Source organism: Fulmarus glacialis, unplaced genomic scaffold (assembly GCF_000690835.1).
Source record: "Fulmarus glacialis isolate BGI_N327 unplaced genomic scaffold, ASM69083v1 scaffold20735, whole genome shotgun sequence".
In the NCBI taxonomy this organism is placed as follows: domain Eukaryota; kingdom Metazoa; phylum Chordata; class Aves; order Procellariiformes; family Procellariidae; genus Fulmarus; species Fulmarus glacialis.
This window is the reverse complement of record NW_009212625.1, coordinates 34681-51848: the sequence shown is the minus strand read 5'-3', so window position 1 is coordinate 51848 and position 17168 is coordinate 34681. Positions and strand designations below refer to the sequence as shown.

The following is a 17168-nucleotide window of genomic DNA, read 5'->3' as shown; positions in this document are numbered from 1 at the left end:
CATAGGCTAGTAGTTTTAAAATATATGTATATATTTTTATATATATGTATATATTTATACCTATATATCTATCTAGCCTAGATAGATATATACACAGATAATCTATGCACAGCAAGCCAAACATACAAAAAATAAATACTCTCACCCCTCTACTATATTTACAGAACAGATCTTATAATCCAGATTTTGTTAATAAATATTTCTAAACTGCCTGTACAGAATTTGTTTTACTTATGTTGATGGATAGCCACAAAGCATATTCAACATATTTACAAAATATCTATAAATACAGTCTTAAAATAAAGCAATAGCTACTGAACCTTCAGCCTGGCTGGTTATGTACATTGAGTTAGTAGCTCAGCTGTCGCTTATTCGCTATCACAAATGGGTAGTGCAACAAGTTAAAATGTGTATAAAAGATTATACATACAAAACTCTCACATCCTTTGGATGTTTGCAGTTCATTATAACTTTGTGGTTACCCTTCTGCAACATAAATAACGATTAAAAAGAAGAAGCAGGTTCTGTGATCCAAAGCAAATTTGTTGAGTGTGTTGTTTAGAGCAGCAACTTCATCCTCATGGCAACCCGTCATCTTCTAAGCTTAATGCTACACGCTGTGAAGGAAGAAAAACACACTTGAGGAGAAAGTTTGTGACTTGTGAATTTTGATGCATTAGAACCAAATTCTGATACTGCTGCTATCTTGTATTTCCTGTTAAAAATCTCATTGTTGCCCTTAGTGTAATGGTGACAGAAATCTATTTTTGATCTGATTCTTTTCCCCAAATGGGGTCGCTCACTCAAGTGTTACTAAAGAGGTGTTGGAAAGTTTAATCCGCTTGTGAATTACATGGATAAGGTTCCTTGTAAGAGATGACACCTTCTTCTAGTGTGATCTTTAGCAGGATGTTTAGATAATATAGGGCATTACCTATGTGACTGCCTCCCTATAGAAGCTATATTCCCTTCACGTATTACTTACAGATCTTCAGGCTTTCTTCTAGAAATACAATGCAGTCATAACTGCCAATGCTTCATGTCACCAGGGCTGCTTCTTTGAAGGAGGCTCCTTTACAGGCAAACTGCCACGCAGAACAGGTTCTCTTTCTTCTGCATACACAGGACTTGCTATCAAAATGAGCGTTTGCTTTTTGTAAAGCTTAATCTTGCCAAGGCAAACTTCCTTAACTTCTTGCAGAACCTCATTTAGAGGAATCTGACTCTTCTTTACATTGTTAAATTACACAGCAAATCTTTTCCCTGGTTTGTAGAGAAACTCAAGTTATCCTTAAGATAGTTTAGACACTTGGTAGCAGTCTAAGCACAGATATAATGGAATCCAGTAGAGGATAAGTAATCAGCTGTCACATACTGAGCTCTTGAGATAGACAGCTTTACACTTGCTAGCTTACTACGTATATCGATTAGGACAATTACTCTTAATTTGAACAGAGTATCTTATTATATAGACCACTATATTCTAAGACAACTGCATGAGTTGCCTAGAAGTTTTAGGCTTCTTGCCTATTCGATGATTAATAAAGAAGTTGTGGGTTTTGTCATTATATGCCAAATAACCAACACTGTAATTGGCTGGAGATAATTCTGTATCTAAACTCTCAACAAAATTAATCTTCTCTGTTAGCAGTTTCCTCAGATACTTACTGCTGGGTAGACATGTCCAATTTGGGCAGTCCGCCCAATGTGGATTTCGTCTTCATCTTCCTCTTCTGTTGTCTTCCTATACACTGGATTATCAAAATTCATGCTTTTAGTATTCTTCCGTTTCCAGTTTCTCCAGATGAGGTATCCCCCCATGCACAGCAAGCCAATGACCACTGAGGAAAGGGGAAAGAAAGAGCTGTTAGCCAGGCATGAATCTGCTGGGATGTTCCTATGTAGGTATCTGTCCTTGTACCATTTTCTCGAAGCCGGGCTACTTTTCCCCATTTCAATTGTTCCTGTACTCTTTCCCACCCCAACCCTGAAAGTCAGAAGAGTGTATTTCCACTAGCATTTTGGTATCATCTCCTTCAAAGATTAAATCAAATCAGCTTACCGACAGGAATGACAATTCCAATAACAGCTGCTGTCACAGTTGAATCAAAGCGTTGGTCGTTATTTGCATCTGTAATTACAGAAGTAGTTCTGATCATTTAACTCATCTGCTCGTTTTAAAGCCACATCTAAAGAATGTTTTATGTTAGTAACCATGTTTTCTGCCCATCAGAAAACTTTTGTAATTGAAGAGTTTACGAAAAGTTTCGTAATAAAATTATTTCGGAGAAGATAAAAAGCATATACACACAAATCTGGGCTAAGCTGAGCCGTTTCTTCTTGGGAACAATAAACAGCCTGGCCATAAAGTGCTGCTTCCCTCGCAGGATTGCAGACTACACACCAGGAGTGTGGCCAGTTAAGGGAAGTGCTCAGCACAGTGTTATCAGATAGAGGAGCTCTAACCAGAAATCGTAAGTGACTGTACTTGTGCCTCTAATTTTCAAGCACAAAAAAGGAGGCCACTTTTAAAAACCGTGAAATTTAATGGAAATTCCATGCATGGATCAGGGGATGCTGAATAGTGCTCTTAAAAATCCACAGTAGAACACTTTCTAGTACTGACACAATTAATGATTTATTGAGCTGTCAGAAGAAGAATGTAGTTCAAAGCCGTCTGCACAGCTTTTCTTTTTAATTAATTTTTTATTTATTTACAGCTAGGTGTTAGTCAACACATATATCACTCATTGCTGCAGTCTGCCTCAGCATGCAAGAATGACCCCACAACTCGATATTGCTCTTACAAGAGAAAAAAATAATTATAGGGAAAAATAATTAAAAAAAAAAAATCAAAATACCTTTCAAGTTATATACTTAAAAATGTTTGCTCTGAGCTCTTATAATAGGGGATTAGCACGGAAAATGTCTTTTTGCTAAAATATCAGGAATTGAGAGAGGAGGAACTAATTGTATTTTCTCTTTTCATACACCAATTCATAGAACTTAAAAGGCAATTTATCCTTTTAAATACTTCCCTTTGGCAGGTTGTTCTATTACATAGTTATTTACTTAATAATAAGCCAGACTATTTCAAATGTGGACAATTAAAGCACCTTGCTTCCATGGCTTATTAAGAAGTTAATTACTGCATTTGAAAGCAATTTGCACAAAAAGAACTTACAAGAACGAATTTTAGAAACTGGATTCTGCTTTCCCACATGCAGTACAGAGTGCGCCGCATCACTGTTACTACAAAAAGGCACCCTAGTCAAACTGGGATGGTTTATTTTTGCTTTCCAGATGCAATGGAAACTGCCTATTCTGCTCAGTGAAACGTTTAGGGAGAAAAAGCATTCTCCTCTTTTTAGAGGTCTTGAATGACAGTCCTGAAAAGTAAAGTCTTCTCTCTGGACTAGAATTTTTTTTTTTTTTTTTTTTTTTTTTTTGGAAAAGCAGTTCAGCTTTTCTGCTTCGCCTTGGCAGCACCATCTAGAGGGATGACCTGTTAGCACTGAGAAGGTAGGCTGGTGTTTCATTACGCACTCATTGTGTAGGGTGAACTTTAGGACAACCTATTAGCACTCTCCATTGGGACACTTTTCTAATATTGTAATGAAAAACTTCAAAAGTTTGTCATGGATCAGGCCATGTTAACATGCAAAGCACAGCCACGCAAAACAGATGCAGCTTGTCTTGGGCTGTAGTAATTCCAAACATCCAGCAGAGCTAAAGCTGAACAGGAGGCATTTTTCACCCACAACTTGTGCTGGATCACATTAATAATTCAACAATTAAAATAGGTGGAGCACCTGTAGAATCATCCATGTTACAGTATGCAGCACGACAAACAGCGCTGAAGCTGGGATAAACTAGTATTAGGCACAAGGCGAGGACTAGTATGAGGGCCTCATCTCTAGAGTCAGCTTTACGTGTGTTGGATGAGAACCTGACGTAAGTTCCTTAACACCCCAAGTGACTAGAGTCACATCAGCCGTCATAACAAGAGGTGTCTGCAGAAAGAGTACCTGATTTCTCCCGCTATGCACCAGGATGTGCCTGCATCTGACCTGTTTATAACTCAGATGTTAGGTCAGGTCTCCCACCAGTGCATGAGTTTTTGTGATATCGTATATATAGAAAAAGAAAGGAGGAATCTCATTGTCTTACAGTGCTGTGATAAATTGCTGTTTCCAGTGGTCATCTCAGAATCTATAAGGATGGATGTGGTGGAAGGTGAATGAAAACTTGGGGTGGTAATCGTAGCTTCTGATACAGCTTTGGGGACGACTTCAGTGGTGTTATTGGCACTGCCAATTACAGTTGCGACGGTCGTGGTACTGGCAGTATGGGATGCTGTGGTTGTAGAAACCAGTACAGTTGAAGTAGTTGGAAGATCTGAAAAGCAAGAGCAAACATGAGATTTGGTAAAAGTAAGTACACAAAGCAAATCACAAATGGTGATATAAATCTGAGGAGGATTGTTACGTTTACTGATTAGAAGCAGAAACCAAATTCCAATTCTATTTACCAGGTAGTCAGACTACTGATAGTTCTCTGCCTAAAGCTACAGATATTATTACCTGAAGTCAAGCTTTATTTATTAGTAGTAATAAAGCACTCTGGATGGAAGGCAAGAAGTTCAAAAACTTAGGGTTTTTTTCAGTACCTCAGAAGATACTGAATTTGTACCAGGAACTATTTGCATGTTAGAGAAAACTACACTGAAACCACGCATCTCTTCAGGATATTATCAGCAATGACTGTGGCCTCCCCAGATCCAGAATCTATAGGGCTGTAATGTAGCAAATTTTAATGATTTATTGACCATTCACACTTAGTGCTGGGCCTTACGTCTTTTTTCCTCTTCCTGCTGTATCTTTTTCTGGTTATGCTTTCAAAAACAAGCAAGTTTTCAATAAAGGACACCACAATGCTGTGTTCAGAAGGCAGCAAGCATTGGAATACAAAAGCTAATGTTTGCATTCCACCATCAGGAAATATATTCACTCTAAGTATGATTTTGTTGGAATAGCGAAACAGTGATGTGGTTGTATTTACCTTTGTAGCATTTTTTCATGTCAGGACCCAGCCACATATTGTCAGGACAGGCACATGTATACTTGGGAGAATGGGGAGAGATCTGAGGTGCAGGAAGACACAAATACTCGCAGCCTCCATTTGGCTGGGGGCTGAGCTCACAGGAATCTGGAGCTGTTCAAGGATGGGAGAAAAGAGAAGTTATTTTTCTAATTATTTATTTCTTGTTCTTGGCAAAGAAATATCAGGTCCTCTAAGACGACTTTCTTCCACTCCCTACCTCAATTAATCAGGCTGCTTAATCATCTTTACAGTTTGGAGTAGAGTGAAACCTTACAGACTACTATAAAAACTGCCCAAATATATAATGAATGGCAAGCATCACAGTGACAAATGTAACTCACTGTTATCATTAAACAGCTATTAACAAATTGCAGACTTTCAATAAATGCTGCTGCTGAATTAATTAGCAGGAACTTCAAATATTAGGCATTGATTTCACATTATTACTCGTGTTTCTCTCTTATCAAGAACTGTCACGTAGTATTTAATTTACTAACTAAATAAACGTGATTTAGGGCCATGATACTCGAGGTCATGTCTTACCTTTGGGCTGCTTTAATTCATGAAATACCACGATGTCATGAGGATTATTGAGATTTTCTGCCAAAACTGAGATGTCCAAGCCATTCAGCCTGTTTGCGCTGAAGATTGCTTCATTCTCCAGATCAGTCCAGAACACTCTGTCCTGCAGGAAATGCATAGGATTTCTGACCTGGCCCTGCTCAAATCCAGTTCAAACTGGATTAAACTGCAGTAGTCACAAAATCAACGCACTATGTTCCTACCTTAGGGTGCCTTCGGTTCATGCTGCTTCTATCTGCAGCATTTTTCTTTTTTTTGGACACTGTCATTTCTAATGTTTAAAACCACAGCAATCCTACATGTTTAAAGTGCTTAGTAAATTCTGAGTAGCTATGAGACTGAGACAAGGGACCAGAAATTTGGTTAAGTACAGAAGAGTTGCATCCATTCTGTTTCTGAACCTTTTTTTTTAAAGACAGGGTGGATCATGAGCAGAACCAAAGGGCCATACCAGAAACTTGTTATCTCTGCTGATTTTTTTCTTCTTTCCAAAGATAAGACCTGCATAAGCAGGTATCTGAGAAGAGGCCAGTGCCTACAGCACACCTGGAAGATAAGTATCTATTTATCTTTTTTTATTAATATCTTTTGCATGGCATACTACGATTGAAGATAGAAAATAACTGGTCAAAAAGGTGCACAGGAATTGCAGTTATCAAACTATTTAGTTGCTTGGTCAGCTATGTATGCTGCTGCCTGCTAAAACCACATATATTTCAGTATGGAAAGCCACATTGTTGGAGAACAAGGGCAAATGATCAAAAGCAAAAGGGTTGTCTGTTATTCTAACCAGCCATTCAGATGAGGAAGAGTGTACAGAGGTTAAATAACCGAAGAGAACCTTCCAAACACTGCTGATACTAAAGAGCAGCAATGTCTTGGGGAAACCTATGCCCAAAGTTAGATGCTTAGATATCACACACATTGCATGGGAAGAATATGGATTTTAAGGAAGAGGGGTTTGCTGAGTCAAAAGCCAACCTAATTAAGTGAAAAGAAAGGAGACTGTGACACACACCTTGACAGGGAGCCAACCAGACACTTTTCTCTGCTACAGCTTACCTAGAGTGAGGTGCCAAAGTTGAAGCTTTTGTTCCCATAACCATTTAAATAATCACAGAAAGGAGCTTAGCTACAAGAGAGAAGACTTCACTGCCCCAGGCTAGTGATACTTGGCAGTCCTCTACCAGGGAAGAACTCGATTGTCTCTCTGCTTCCACCCAGGCAAAGCAGGGATTTGAATTATGTCTTCCATACCCCTGGAGTACTCCTGAGATAGGATGGGGAACGCAGAGTTTCGAACACATACCTAGCATGAGATACAAACTGCAAGGAAGCCATTAGCCCTGGGTCCTGCCACTGGGTAGCTGTGTATAAACTAACGTCAGAAATGTGGATGCCCATTTATGTAGTAATTTCTGCAGATCTCGGCAGGGCTTAGTTCTTTCTTGATGATATTTGAGGATCTCAGCTGTACTATTTAATTAATTACTGCACTGCTCTTAGTAAGGCTACAGTGTGACACTGAATGGCACAAGAGTACTGAATCTACAAGACTAATAGGGTTTTCAATGGAACATACTCAAGTAGGAGTTGGAAGTCTAACGCCTTTGTGAAAATACTTATATCTTTGTAGGATCACAGCTATATTTTTTTTTGAGAGGGAAGTTTCTCTGATGTGTGGCAGGGTTTACGTGTCATAACTGGAGCAGTTCAGCCTGAAAGAGAATTATCTGACCCTTTCAGAACTAGGTGAACAAGCACCTTTTTTAATGCCAAGTCCCCAACCTCAGCAATGCACTGGTGCACAGAGCCCTGCAAGTGCCTTGCTGGCACAGATACTCCCAGCTGAAGCCTTGAGACTCCGGAGACAGGTGAAAACGTTTCTGAGGATACTTCTGCAGATGCTGGGATGGACACAGAAACAACTAGCCAACACAACAAAATTTCAGGAGCCGTCCTCCCCTGAGGGTTCTGTTTGCACCAGAAAATGCAACACAGGTATGCAAAGATGGTATGAAACAAAGCTGCTGAGAGCAGCAGAGTGCTCCACTGCAGGCTGAGAGGTTGCTCTGAGCCCGTGCAGCTCCCCTCTAAGTCCAACTTTCAAAAGACGAGGCATGTTGCAGTGTCACTGAGTGAATGGTTGTCCCACCTGCTGATCACAGTAAGTGGCTTCTCCCTTCCCTTCCTAAGAGTTTGGCCGTTGTATGGACAGTTGGCTCAATTCAAATCGAGGAAAACCCATCACCCATTTTCCAATTCTGTGGGAGGTGTTACGCTGGGCACTGGTAGTACGTTAGGTAAAAGCGTGAGACAACGCATTGCTCCTGATTAAGGGCTTTAGAAAACAATTTTCCCTGCTGAGCCCACACCAGGTCAATCCGTTTCTATAGCAGCAAACGCCCTCACTGAGCTTTCTGTGCTATGCAAAAGGCAGAGCTTTTAATCAAGAAGAGCTTTGAGACCTCTTGCAGTCTCCAGTCTGTTCTGCATCCGTTTTCGACTCTTACCTCAAACACTGCTAAGCCGAAAGGATGGCTCAGATCGTCAACAGAAGAGATCAGAACTTTTCTGTTGCTGCCATTGAAATCAATGCAGGACAGTGAATGCAATTTGGAATCTACCCAGTAGAGACGCTGATTCAGCAAATCTGAGAAGTGAAACACAATGAAGCAAAATTACACACAGCTCCTGCAACTCTTTTTCTCTTGCCCAGCATGTTTTTCCTGCTGGCAGCATGACTAATCTCTTTATTATTGGGCCTTTTTTTTTTTTTTTTTAAACACTAGTTCTGATTTTGAATCAGTGCCCAGATATGTTGGGATAAGATCCTATAAAAAAGATTAAAAAGGAGGAACATTCTGGTGTGTGTGTGTGTGTAATGCCAGACTGACAGCTTTGTACAATGAGGTTCTTTTGTTACCAGGAGGAGCAGGCCAGCAGCAGTTTGGGTTTCCCAGAGTCACTCCATCACTGCCTGAGCGAGGAGCTTCATCCCTCTCAAGGCTATTCAGTCCTTGGCCTCTTGCTGGAGAACAACAACTGTGATTCAAATGAAACACCTCCTTGAAGGAGCTGTGCGATTTACATGTTTTCAATAAGGAAGAATCCTGGGTCCAGAAACCCTTCTTGTGCTGCAGGCTGGGGGAATGCTGGTGGTGGGGACACTCCTACCACAACCAGCCACGTTTTGGCAAGGGTGCAGGTAAGAGTGGGAGGGAAGGATTCAATGTTATTTAGAGTGCTGAGCACTGAATTTCTCTTCCTGGAGCAAATTCACTCATTTTGGATGAGATTCACTAAACAGAATGCAAGTGGATGAGTGCCAACACAAAAGTTCTGTAATTAAACAAGTCATTAATTAATTTCTTAATTACTAAAAGATAACATTATTTATTCACAGCAGTAGCACTTCAAGACTATGCAATGGTAGCAGCATTTTCTTCTACATCCTTGCCATGGTCAGAATTTTCAAATATAAAACCAAGCAGAGAACCTCACATCTGCATGGCGTTAAACACATAGAGCTGTAACTCCAGAGGAGAGTGTCCCCTGCTGCCCCATGAGGGCAGGAAACCTCTTTTCTACTCCTGCAACTTGGTGTGGCAGCGAGAATGACCACAGCCCTCTGCGGGCCAGCAGGATGCAGGATATGAGCCAAGATGGATTCCATCTCACTACCCCTACCCAAAGCCGCTGGGCAGGCATGTCGACGGGGAATGGGCTCTGCACGCTGTGTCTCTTTCCTTGATGTACCATGCGTTAATCAGTCCAACGAAGTGTCTTAACACTGCTTCCAAGACAGGTCCAGGCCCAGAGACATTAGCACCAAGGACTCCCTGATGCTTCCTGGACTTCCAAAGGGTTGTTGCAGCTCTGCATCCTCCCCCAAAATTTCCCTTTGCCTTAAGGCACACCTAAAAGCATCTCAAAGCTCCTGCAGTATGAGGTTCTGACTGTGGCAAGACTTACTGCCTATGCTTGCTACTGCAATAAAATCACTTGTGTTGGTGAGCAGTAAGTTACAGAGTATTTCCAGGACTTTTGTGTGCAGGTGCCTTTGCACATTTACAATTTTGTTTTCCTATTTAACAATAAAAATAAATTTATGTCAGCCACAGTGGATGCTGTACCTCTAACTTGGGCACTTACCAAGTGTGATGCCATTTGGCCACTCAATGTTGTCAGTCACCAGCACTTGCCGCCCCACGCCATTCAGGCCAGCTTTCTCGATCTTAGCTTTGTCTCCCCAGTCAGACCAGTACATGAACCTGAAAGAGACAGATGCAAGAAAACAGTAAATTGGACTCTAGTGTAAGAAATCTGCACTACTAATCGGAGTAGGCGGTGCCCTGTTCTCTCCTTATTATAGCAGAGACCCTTAGCCACTTCAGTTAATTCTGATATGCACCTAGTGGAGCCACATACTGTCCCACAGGGTACTCTACCACAAAACTTGCATCAGAATGCAAAATCTCACCTTAGTAACCCCATGCAAACTATCTCCTGGTGTGTCTGCTAGGTATGTGGACTTCACTTACCCAAGTAGCCCATACACATGTCAGACAGACTACTTCATTTCCCAGCACAATCTATATGCCTGGATCAGCTCAGGCCCATCAAACACATGACCTGACCATTATTTTCAGAACTTATCTTTAACAGCAGTGGCCTTGCAAAGAGTTAGTTGAACCATCTCAGCAGTCCCATTTAAGTTCAATGGATCTATCTATCTTAAAGTGCATCTCAAGTCTTGATGAGATGAAAACCACTCACAAATTTGTAAGAGAGGAAGAAAGAAGACTGGAACGTCTCTGTTGGTGAAGGGAGCGTTTGTGGTCTTTACACCTACCTCCGCGTGGGATCAACAGCAATGGCTCTTGGCTCACTGAGGTCACTGTTGAAAAGTGTCCTCCTCCTGCTTCCATCTGCAGTGGCCACTGAGATGGTCTTGTTTCCGGAATCTGTCCAGTAGATATTCTTATGAACCCAGTCTATTGCCAGTCCTTCAGGAGAGTTCAGCTGGCTGTCTATCAAAATCACCTGCTCAGCTGTGTCACTCGCTTTGTCTATGTAGGCACTGCAAAGACAGGATTCGTCACTGGACTGACATACGGCACAAAGAGGGCCGTGCACATGTGGACGGGGTTGGACCTCAGACAGCTGAATGGCAGGTAGCACCACTGCAACCCCACAGAAAGAAAGTGCACATGTGGCAGCATGATTGACATAGAAACCCTTACGGCTGCAACCGTCCGCTTTCTCCTACAACTTTTTCTTATTTCCCTGTATCTGGACAGCCGGAATTTCCAGAATAGGGAACTGTCATTTTATTTTTCTACCTGCTTCCTGCTACAACTGCACAATTCAGCAAAACATTTAACTTCAGACACGTTAACTTCAATAGCATCGATTCATGGGATTTATGGACATTAGAAATATAGTCTCCAGTGCTCTGCTGAACAGAGTTGAACTTAGCATGCAAATAAAAGTGCTTAAATGTACTGCAGAATTAGGACCTGTGTAACTAATTATGATTCATCAAAGGAATTCCTGGAGCTGTACTAATTTGGCAAGTGATCTCATCAGATACAAAGAAAATGTTCACTAAGTATCAGTGGTAGCCTCAAAATCTTTCAAAACGCTAATGAAAGGCAGCAAACTCCACATGGATACTTCATAAATAACTCAATGTTGCTCCTATAAGCACACAGGCTGATTCTGCTCTGTTGCCCTGGCACCAATATCAATTGCACTATCAATTGCACTGAGTGAACTGAAATGGAGTTTTTCTGAGTTTGCATCAGTGTTTCTAAGAGCTTAGTCTGGCTCTTAGAACAACTTGGTACATCTTAAAAAAGTTACAAAACAGCAGAAAGTTCCACACCCCCCCCGCCAAACATTTGAAACTGCAAGATGGTTTACATCTCCTGTTCAGTGGCCATCCTGCCTCTGGTCGTAGAATGAGAGGGCAAGTCGTACAGGAGCTGAGCTCTCAAGTATCAGATTAAAGACTTGGAAACAAATGTCTAAAACCAGGAATTCTTGACATTGTTTTATAGTCTGCAGCCCAGGCTGGAATGGCTATGCAGAGTCAGCCTGGATTAACAGCACGCTACTGCATCTTCACAAGAAGGAATGGTTTTGGTTTCTCTCTGACCCAACACCAAATGAACGGTATCGTCAGGGTTCTGCAGGGCATCTGACAATGTTCCCAAGACTCTGTTATTTTAGTCTGACAAGCATCACATGTTCTAACTACATAACTCCAGGTCAGTTAATTCCTCCCCAGTGAAGCAGTCGTGTTCAATACTTCCCGTCCACCACCGTGGTGAGCTGCTGCGCTGTACTGTCAATGACTCGCTGCACTGGTGGGAAAGCCGAGAGAGGCTCCTGCAGCTTTCAGAATGGGAGGGCTGAAACATAGGTGACATTTCAGTTCTCCCAGTAACTAAATATTGTAAAAGATCTTCTGACACCCCAAAGGGGACATCACTTCAATAGGAGACGATCTGGAAAGCCAAGTGAGGTGAGCCTTAAGAAAGATGGGATCTCCTGTACCATAGTTTTCACCTTGCAATAGCCTCTCAGCTATAGACTGCTTTTACCCAGAGGACTCCTGCAGGTGGAGTCCTGTTCTCTGCTGGAAGGACATGGTGGCCTTTTGTTCAGAAGTGTTTGGTATTAATGATAGTAGCAGTATCTTAAACAGCAACATTAATTGTTAAGGAGTTATAATTGCACAGCTTGCTCTGCAGAAAAGGTGGGACTTACAACAAAGCTAATGCAAGCAGGAGTAAGAAAGAGAAAAATTCTGCTGTTTGGAAAAAGAAAAAAGCTTGGTATAGCCACGTTCAGTGTATGAACACTGTTCAGTGGCCCCCAGCGCCCCAGGGCATTCACTCTCAGAGAGCTGCAGGAGGAGCAGTGTGTCTTGAATAATTCTCTGTGTATGAATACAAAGCCCTTACCCACCCGTGCCTGTGCCTACAGAATCAGACACAGTGAAAGCATCCAGCTTTCTTGTGAACCATCTCCCCATTTTCAGAGCCCCACAGGCCCACTCAGGGTACCTGCCTAGCTACTTGAGTGCTTAATACTCAGCACAGCCCAGGCAAATTTCCCTGCCAATGGCATGGGAGCTACCACAGCCTGCAGAAACCCTGGCTTGGCTCCCACACACTGAAACCAATCAACCTTTGCCTGATCATTAGCTAAAATCCAGAACAAATCACTGTAGAAGCTCTAATAGGGTGCAATAGCTATGCAAATCAGAATATACATGGGGGATTTTCAGCGCACAAATTGAATGCATTTTTGGCTAGGCACACTCACAAGCCCTGGTACATGATACTGTGATGGATGACATAAAAACAGCTGAAGGAGGAGGGAGAATGAGAATTACAGAATGTATACTGTGGTCAAGTGCTGTGAATTTAAATCTAGTCTACCAGAGACTACAGTGGACACCTAGTATCTTTGTAACTACCTCCTTGCTCCACCATTTGCCTCCTTTGTGCTTTTAAATGCTAAGTCCTTTGTGGTTTCACGTACAGCACGCACAGAGCCCAGCAGCAGTCTCACGCAGCATCGCTTAGCAATATTATGATTCAGTAAACAAGAGTCTATGTGTAATTGCACAAAGCATCAGGATCTATTATTGACGAAAAGCCCTCCTTTATTATCAAACCAGATAACTGCATAAGCCCCTGATTTCTTTATCAATTCCTAAAAAAGCTTACAAAGTCTGGGCCACAATAGGTAATCCAGTAAGGGAAGAAAAGTCCTCAGGTTCACTGTGCCTGCATTGTTCTCTGCATATTATCCTTAAGGGGTACCGATTGAACCACAGCTTTGGAAAGGTACCAAAACACACATTCTCTCTTGCTGCTTACCTGTAGATTTTTCGGTAGAACAAATCACACCAATATATTCTGTTTGTTGACACCTCCACGTCCAGCGCCACGACATTCTTCAGCATGGGAATGATGCGAGAGTAGTCCCTTTTCACTAAGTCTATCTTACGGACCTCATGGCGATTGGTGAAGATCAGGTACGGACTCTTGCCTACCAGAGAAAATAAGCGCATTTGTCATTTTAGCAGCTGACCGAAGGGCTGGATTCAGCTTTCATTTCTCAAACAACAAAAGAACTATTGGTCACTGATAGTTCTGCTTTGTAAGGAAGCTTTACACCACACCAGAAGCAAGTGTAAAAGGCTTCCAGAGGCAGAGCTAGCTATCACACGTGGACATGGAGGACTGCAGCACCTCTGTGGTTACTAGATGCACAGTGGCTTTTGGTCTGTCCATTCTGCTAAGCCAAAAGCAAAACTCTGGGGAATGTCCTCGCCTTCAATTACACATTTTAGATACAAAATACATGGGTCAGATTTTGGTGACTCATGGCCAGGACAAGGAAGAGACAGCCCTCGGGGCTAGCTGGAGAGAAGGGAGGCGGTCAGACTTGAGGCATGACAGAGCCACATTGAATCCAGCAAAGCCAGGACTGGTTGCCAGGGAGGAATTTTAGACTGTCACGTATATGCAGAACTCACACAGTCCACCTGAGCACTTGGGCTCAGGCAGTTCACATCTCTTTTTTGTGGGGCCAGAGCCTGCAGCCTGTGTGCTGGTGATACTGCTGCTGCAGTTGTGACCTCAGGCCAGCCCAGACCAGAGCCTCTCAAAAAGCATAAAGGTGACCCTGAGTTTTCCAAAAGACAGGAGAGCAGGACGTATAGAAACCCAATAGTTATTTTGCTTAGAAGACCATAGCCAGCACCTTAGCCTCTACGGTTACTGACAGTGGGCTCCATGGAGGCCAGTTTCCTACTGTAGGAGGCAGACACCTATGTCTCTAGGCTCAGACCAAGAGGTGCACATCCTTGCCCTCTGCAAGTAGCAAAGCATGTGATTCTCTCTGTTCTTAAGTGTCACTAAAATAAGCTGCGAGTCAAACAGCTAAAGTTTTAGTTTGCTCTTTGTGCACTTCCCTGTTTGAGGTAGGGACAGGGTGGGAGGCTCAGAATGAGCTTTAGTGGGTTAGACTGGTTTGTCTCTAACAGTGGCCAGTAGAAGATCCTAGAGAAAAGCGTCTTTCCACTGGAAGGACAAAAGGGGATTGAGGAACATGATACAGAAAGGGAAGAGCTGGGACAAGGTTCTAGCTCTGGATTACGTCATGCTGCAGGGCTCCTAGCACAGACTCTCAGGCACAACAGAATTTTCTAAGCAACATGCAGATCAGTGTCCCAGGATTTCGGTCAGTCCTAACTCACTGCAGGTGTGAGACTAACAGACTTTATGAGGACAGCAGGACACTGCACATACCATATAGAACCTGGGAAGAAAGAGGCCACATGGATGTGCAAGATAACACTAGAGAAGCAATTTTGCATTGCAGGTAACTCACCCTTCCCCAAGAGACCCTCTATTTCCATCAAAGAAACCCCCAGCATGGCTAATGCTCAGTAATGCACAATTCAACTTTCTATCCCTCTGACATTAACATTCATTTTTGCAACAAGATCAAGCGAACTGCTGGTGTTCATGTTGGTATTTGCATTAAGAGGCTGGGAGGGTGGAGAGGTGGCTAACCTACCATGCTTTAATTGGGATGTTTTCTTCCTTTTAATACTACTACCACTAAATGTTTTTGCTGCACTGTTTTTAATAACACCTGTCAAGAGACTTTCTTTTCTAGTTTCAGCTTCGAACAGCCAACTAGTGACTGTAATCTTGTTCTGTACACTGTTAAAATATTCTGATCTGCATGATCAGTAGTTCTTGCCTAGAGACGCATCTGCTATCACTGCAGCAGTTCTGTGCTGCTCGAAATAAAATGTCTTTGCTTGCTTGCTTTGCTAGTTTCCTTTTGTTTCTGTTCCCCTAGCCTCAGCCTTGCAAGCATGTTTTGTTATCGGAGTTGTGATGTTGAGCAAGCAGAGTTTAAGTGCCTGTGGCATTGTCTTACCTACAGCTTTGCAGTTCTTGGACAGGGTGTCCATCTCATATCCCTCGTAGCACTCGCATTTGTAGTCCCCCTTGTAATTAATGCAGATCTGGCTACAAGCGTCTGGATTCTCACATTCATCTATGTCTGAAAGGAGTGTTTGAAACCCATCAATAACTTGAAATCAAACCATCTGTGATGGAGCAATGCTGAAGTGAATATAATCACGTCTCTGTATGGTGAAACACAAGGGACTGCTGTTTGCATATAAATTACCTCCACACGTTTTTTTATCCAGAAGCTTGTATCCGAGCGGGCATTCACATTCATAACCAATCTTCAAGTCTTTGCATATGTGTGAGCAACCACCGTTGTTCATAGAGCATTCATTAATACCTGGAAGGGATATACAGATTATCTATGTCAAAGGAGGGCTTTTAGTTGTAAGAGTGAATAAAATTAAGAGACATCCTCAGAAATTTTCCCATATCTATCAGCTTTTGGTAGCCAGGAGCTGGCCCCATAGAGCATATGAGTGACTTCACAGATAGGAAGCCACCACCATATCACTTTCTTGCTCTTTATTATTCCAAACCAACACTGTAGGATCATTTGGACTGAAAGCTAGTGGCTAAATGAACAGGAAGCCCTAGGGATACAGCGTACGTGAATCTCTGCATCTCATCCCATCAGAAAGCTGCTGCTTTGAGCACGTTCTGCCACATGTGAGAAACTTCCAAGGGACCTAAGGGCTCTCTCCAGAAGACTCCTTCTTCCCCATGCACTGGTTCGTGTTGACTTTTCTGAACAGTCTCTCTGAGCTTTAATAATTCATGCTGGGCAAGACTCACCTCCCAGGGGCCAGCTATTTTGAAATACTGCACTATTTTCCCATCTAACTCCAAGGAATGATCTATGTGAAAATTCCAGAAAACACCGAAGTACAGTCTGTCAGAAATACTCCATTAGCACTGAGATACAGTCCTCCCACAAACACCTCCCACACGACAGTCTCTGCTGGCAGCCTGCATCAGCCCAAGTGTGCAATTTATGAAGCAACAGCCCCCGTCCTCTCCTGGGTCCCTGTCTAATCCAAGGCCACCTCTCTGATCCTGCTTTGAAGTGCTAAAGTGAAAAACAGACTAAATGGATCCTTGTAACTAGAACTGAATGACAGGTTGTGGAAAGCTCGTTTCCTGTCAGAAATAACATTTCTTGTTGTAATTAACCTACACAAGGTGAAGAGAAAGTCCTCTCCCTAAGTAAGACTACTGAACAGAAGCTGTGGGATTTCAGGCATAGTGGGCTTACTAGAACAAGCAAAACTGATTTGCTTCAATCTATAATGCAATTTAAAGGCAAATTTTTCTTTTATCTTTTACTTCTTGCTTCCTTGCACACTGCAGGTGAGCAGTACAGCAGAGCCATTAAACCAGTGCTCTTGGAAGAAAATGAAAACAACCACAAGCCAATTAAGTCAGTAAGACTAGGAAAATACCATGCCAGAAGGAACCCCATCTCAGCTC

At 42.3% G+C, this 17168-nt stretch overlaps 1 protein-coding gene across 1 annotated transcript in view; it reads right to left on the bottom strand.

The window, feature by feature from the left end:
• Positions 1-13: 13 nt before the first annotated feature.
• LRP8 (low density lipoprotein receptor-related protein 8, apolipoprotein e receptor) overlaps positions 14-17168 on the bottom strand; it is a gene marked incomplete at its 5' end in the record, with an annotated part of 42923 nt that continues 25768 nt past the window's right edge. Inside the window, 12 exons of the mRNA XM_009577946.1 lie at positions 14-617; positions 1669-1841; positions 2063-2131; positions 4171-4398; positions 5062-5214; positions 5647-5788; positions 8199-8338; positions 9841-9959; positions 10541-10768; positions 13584-13755; positions 15664-15789; positions 15919-16038. Of these exons, the coding sequence (XP_009576241.1) occupies positions 579-617; positions 1669-1841; positions 2063-2131; positions 4171-4398; positions 5062-5214; positions 5647-5788; positions 8199-8338; positions 9841-9959; positions 10541-10768; positions 13584-13755; positions 15664-15789; positions 15919-16038 (1709 nt within the window). The remainder of the gene's footprint in view (positions 618-1668; positions 1842-2062; positions 2132-4170; positions 4399-5061; positions 5215-5646; positions 5789-8198; positions 8339-9840; positions 9960-10540; positions 10769-13583; positions 13756-15663; positions 15790-15918; positions 16039-17168) is intronic.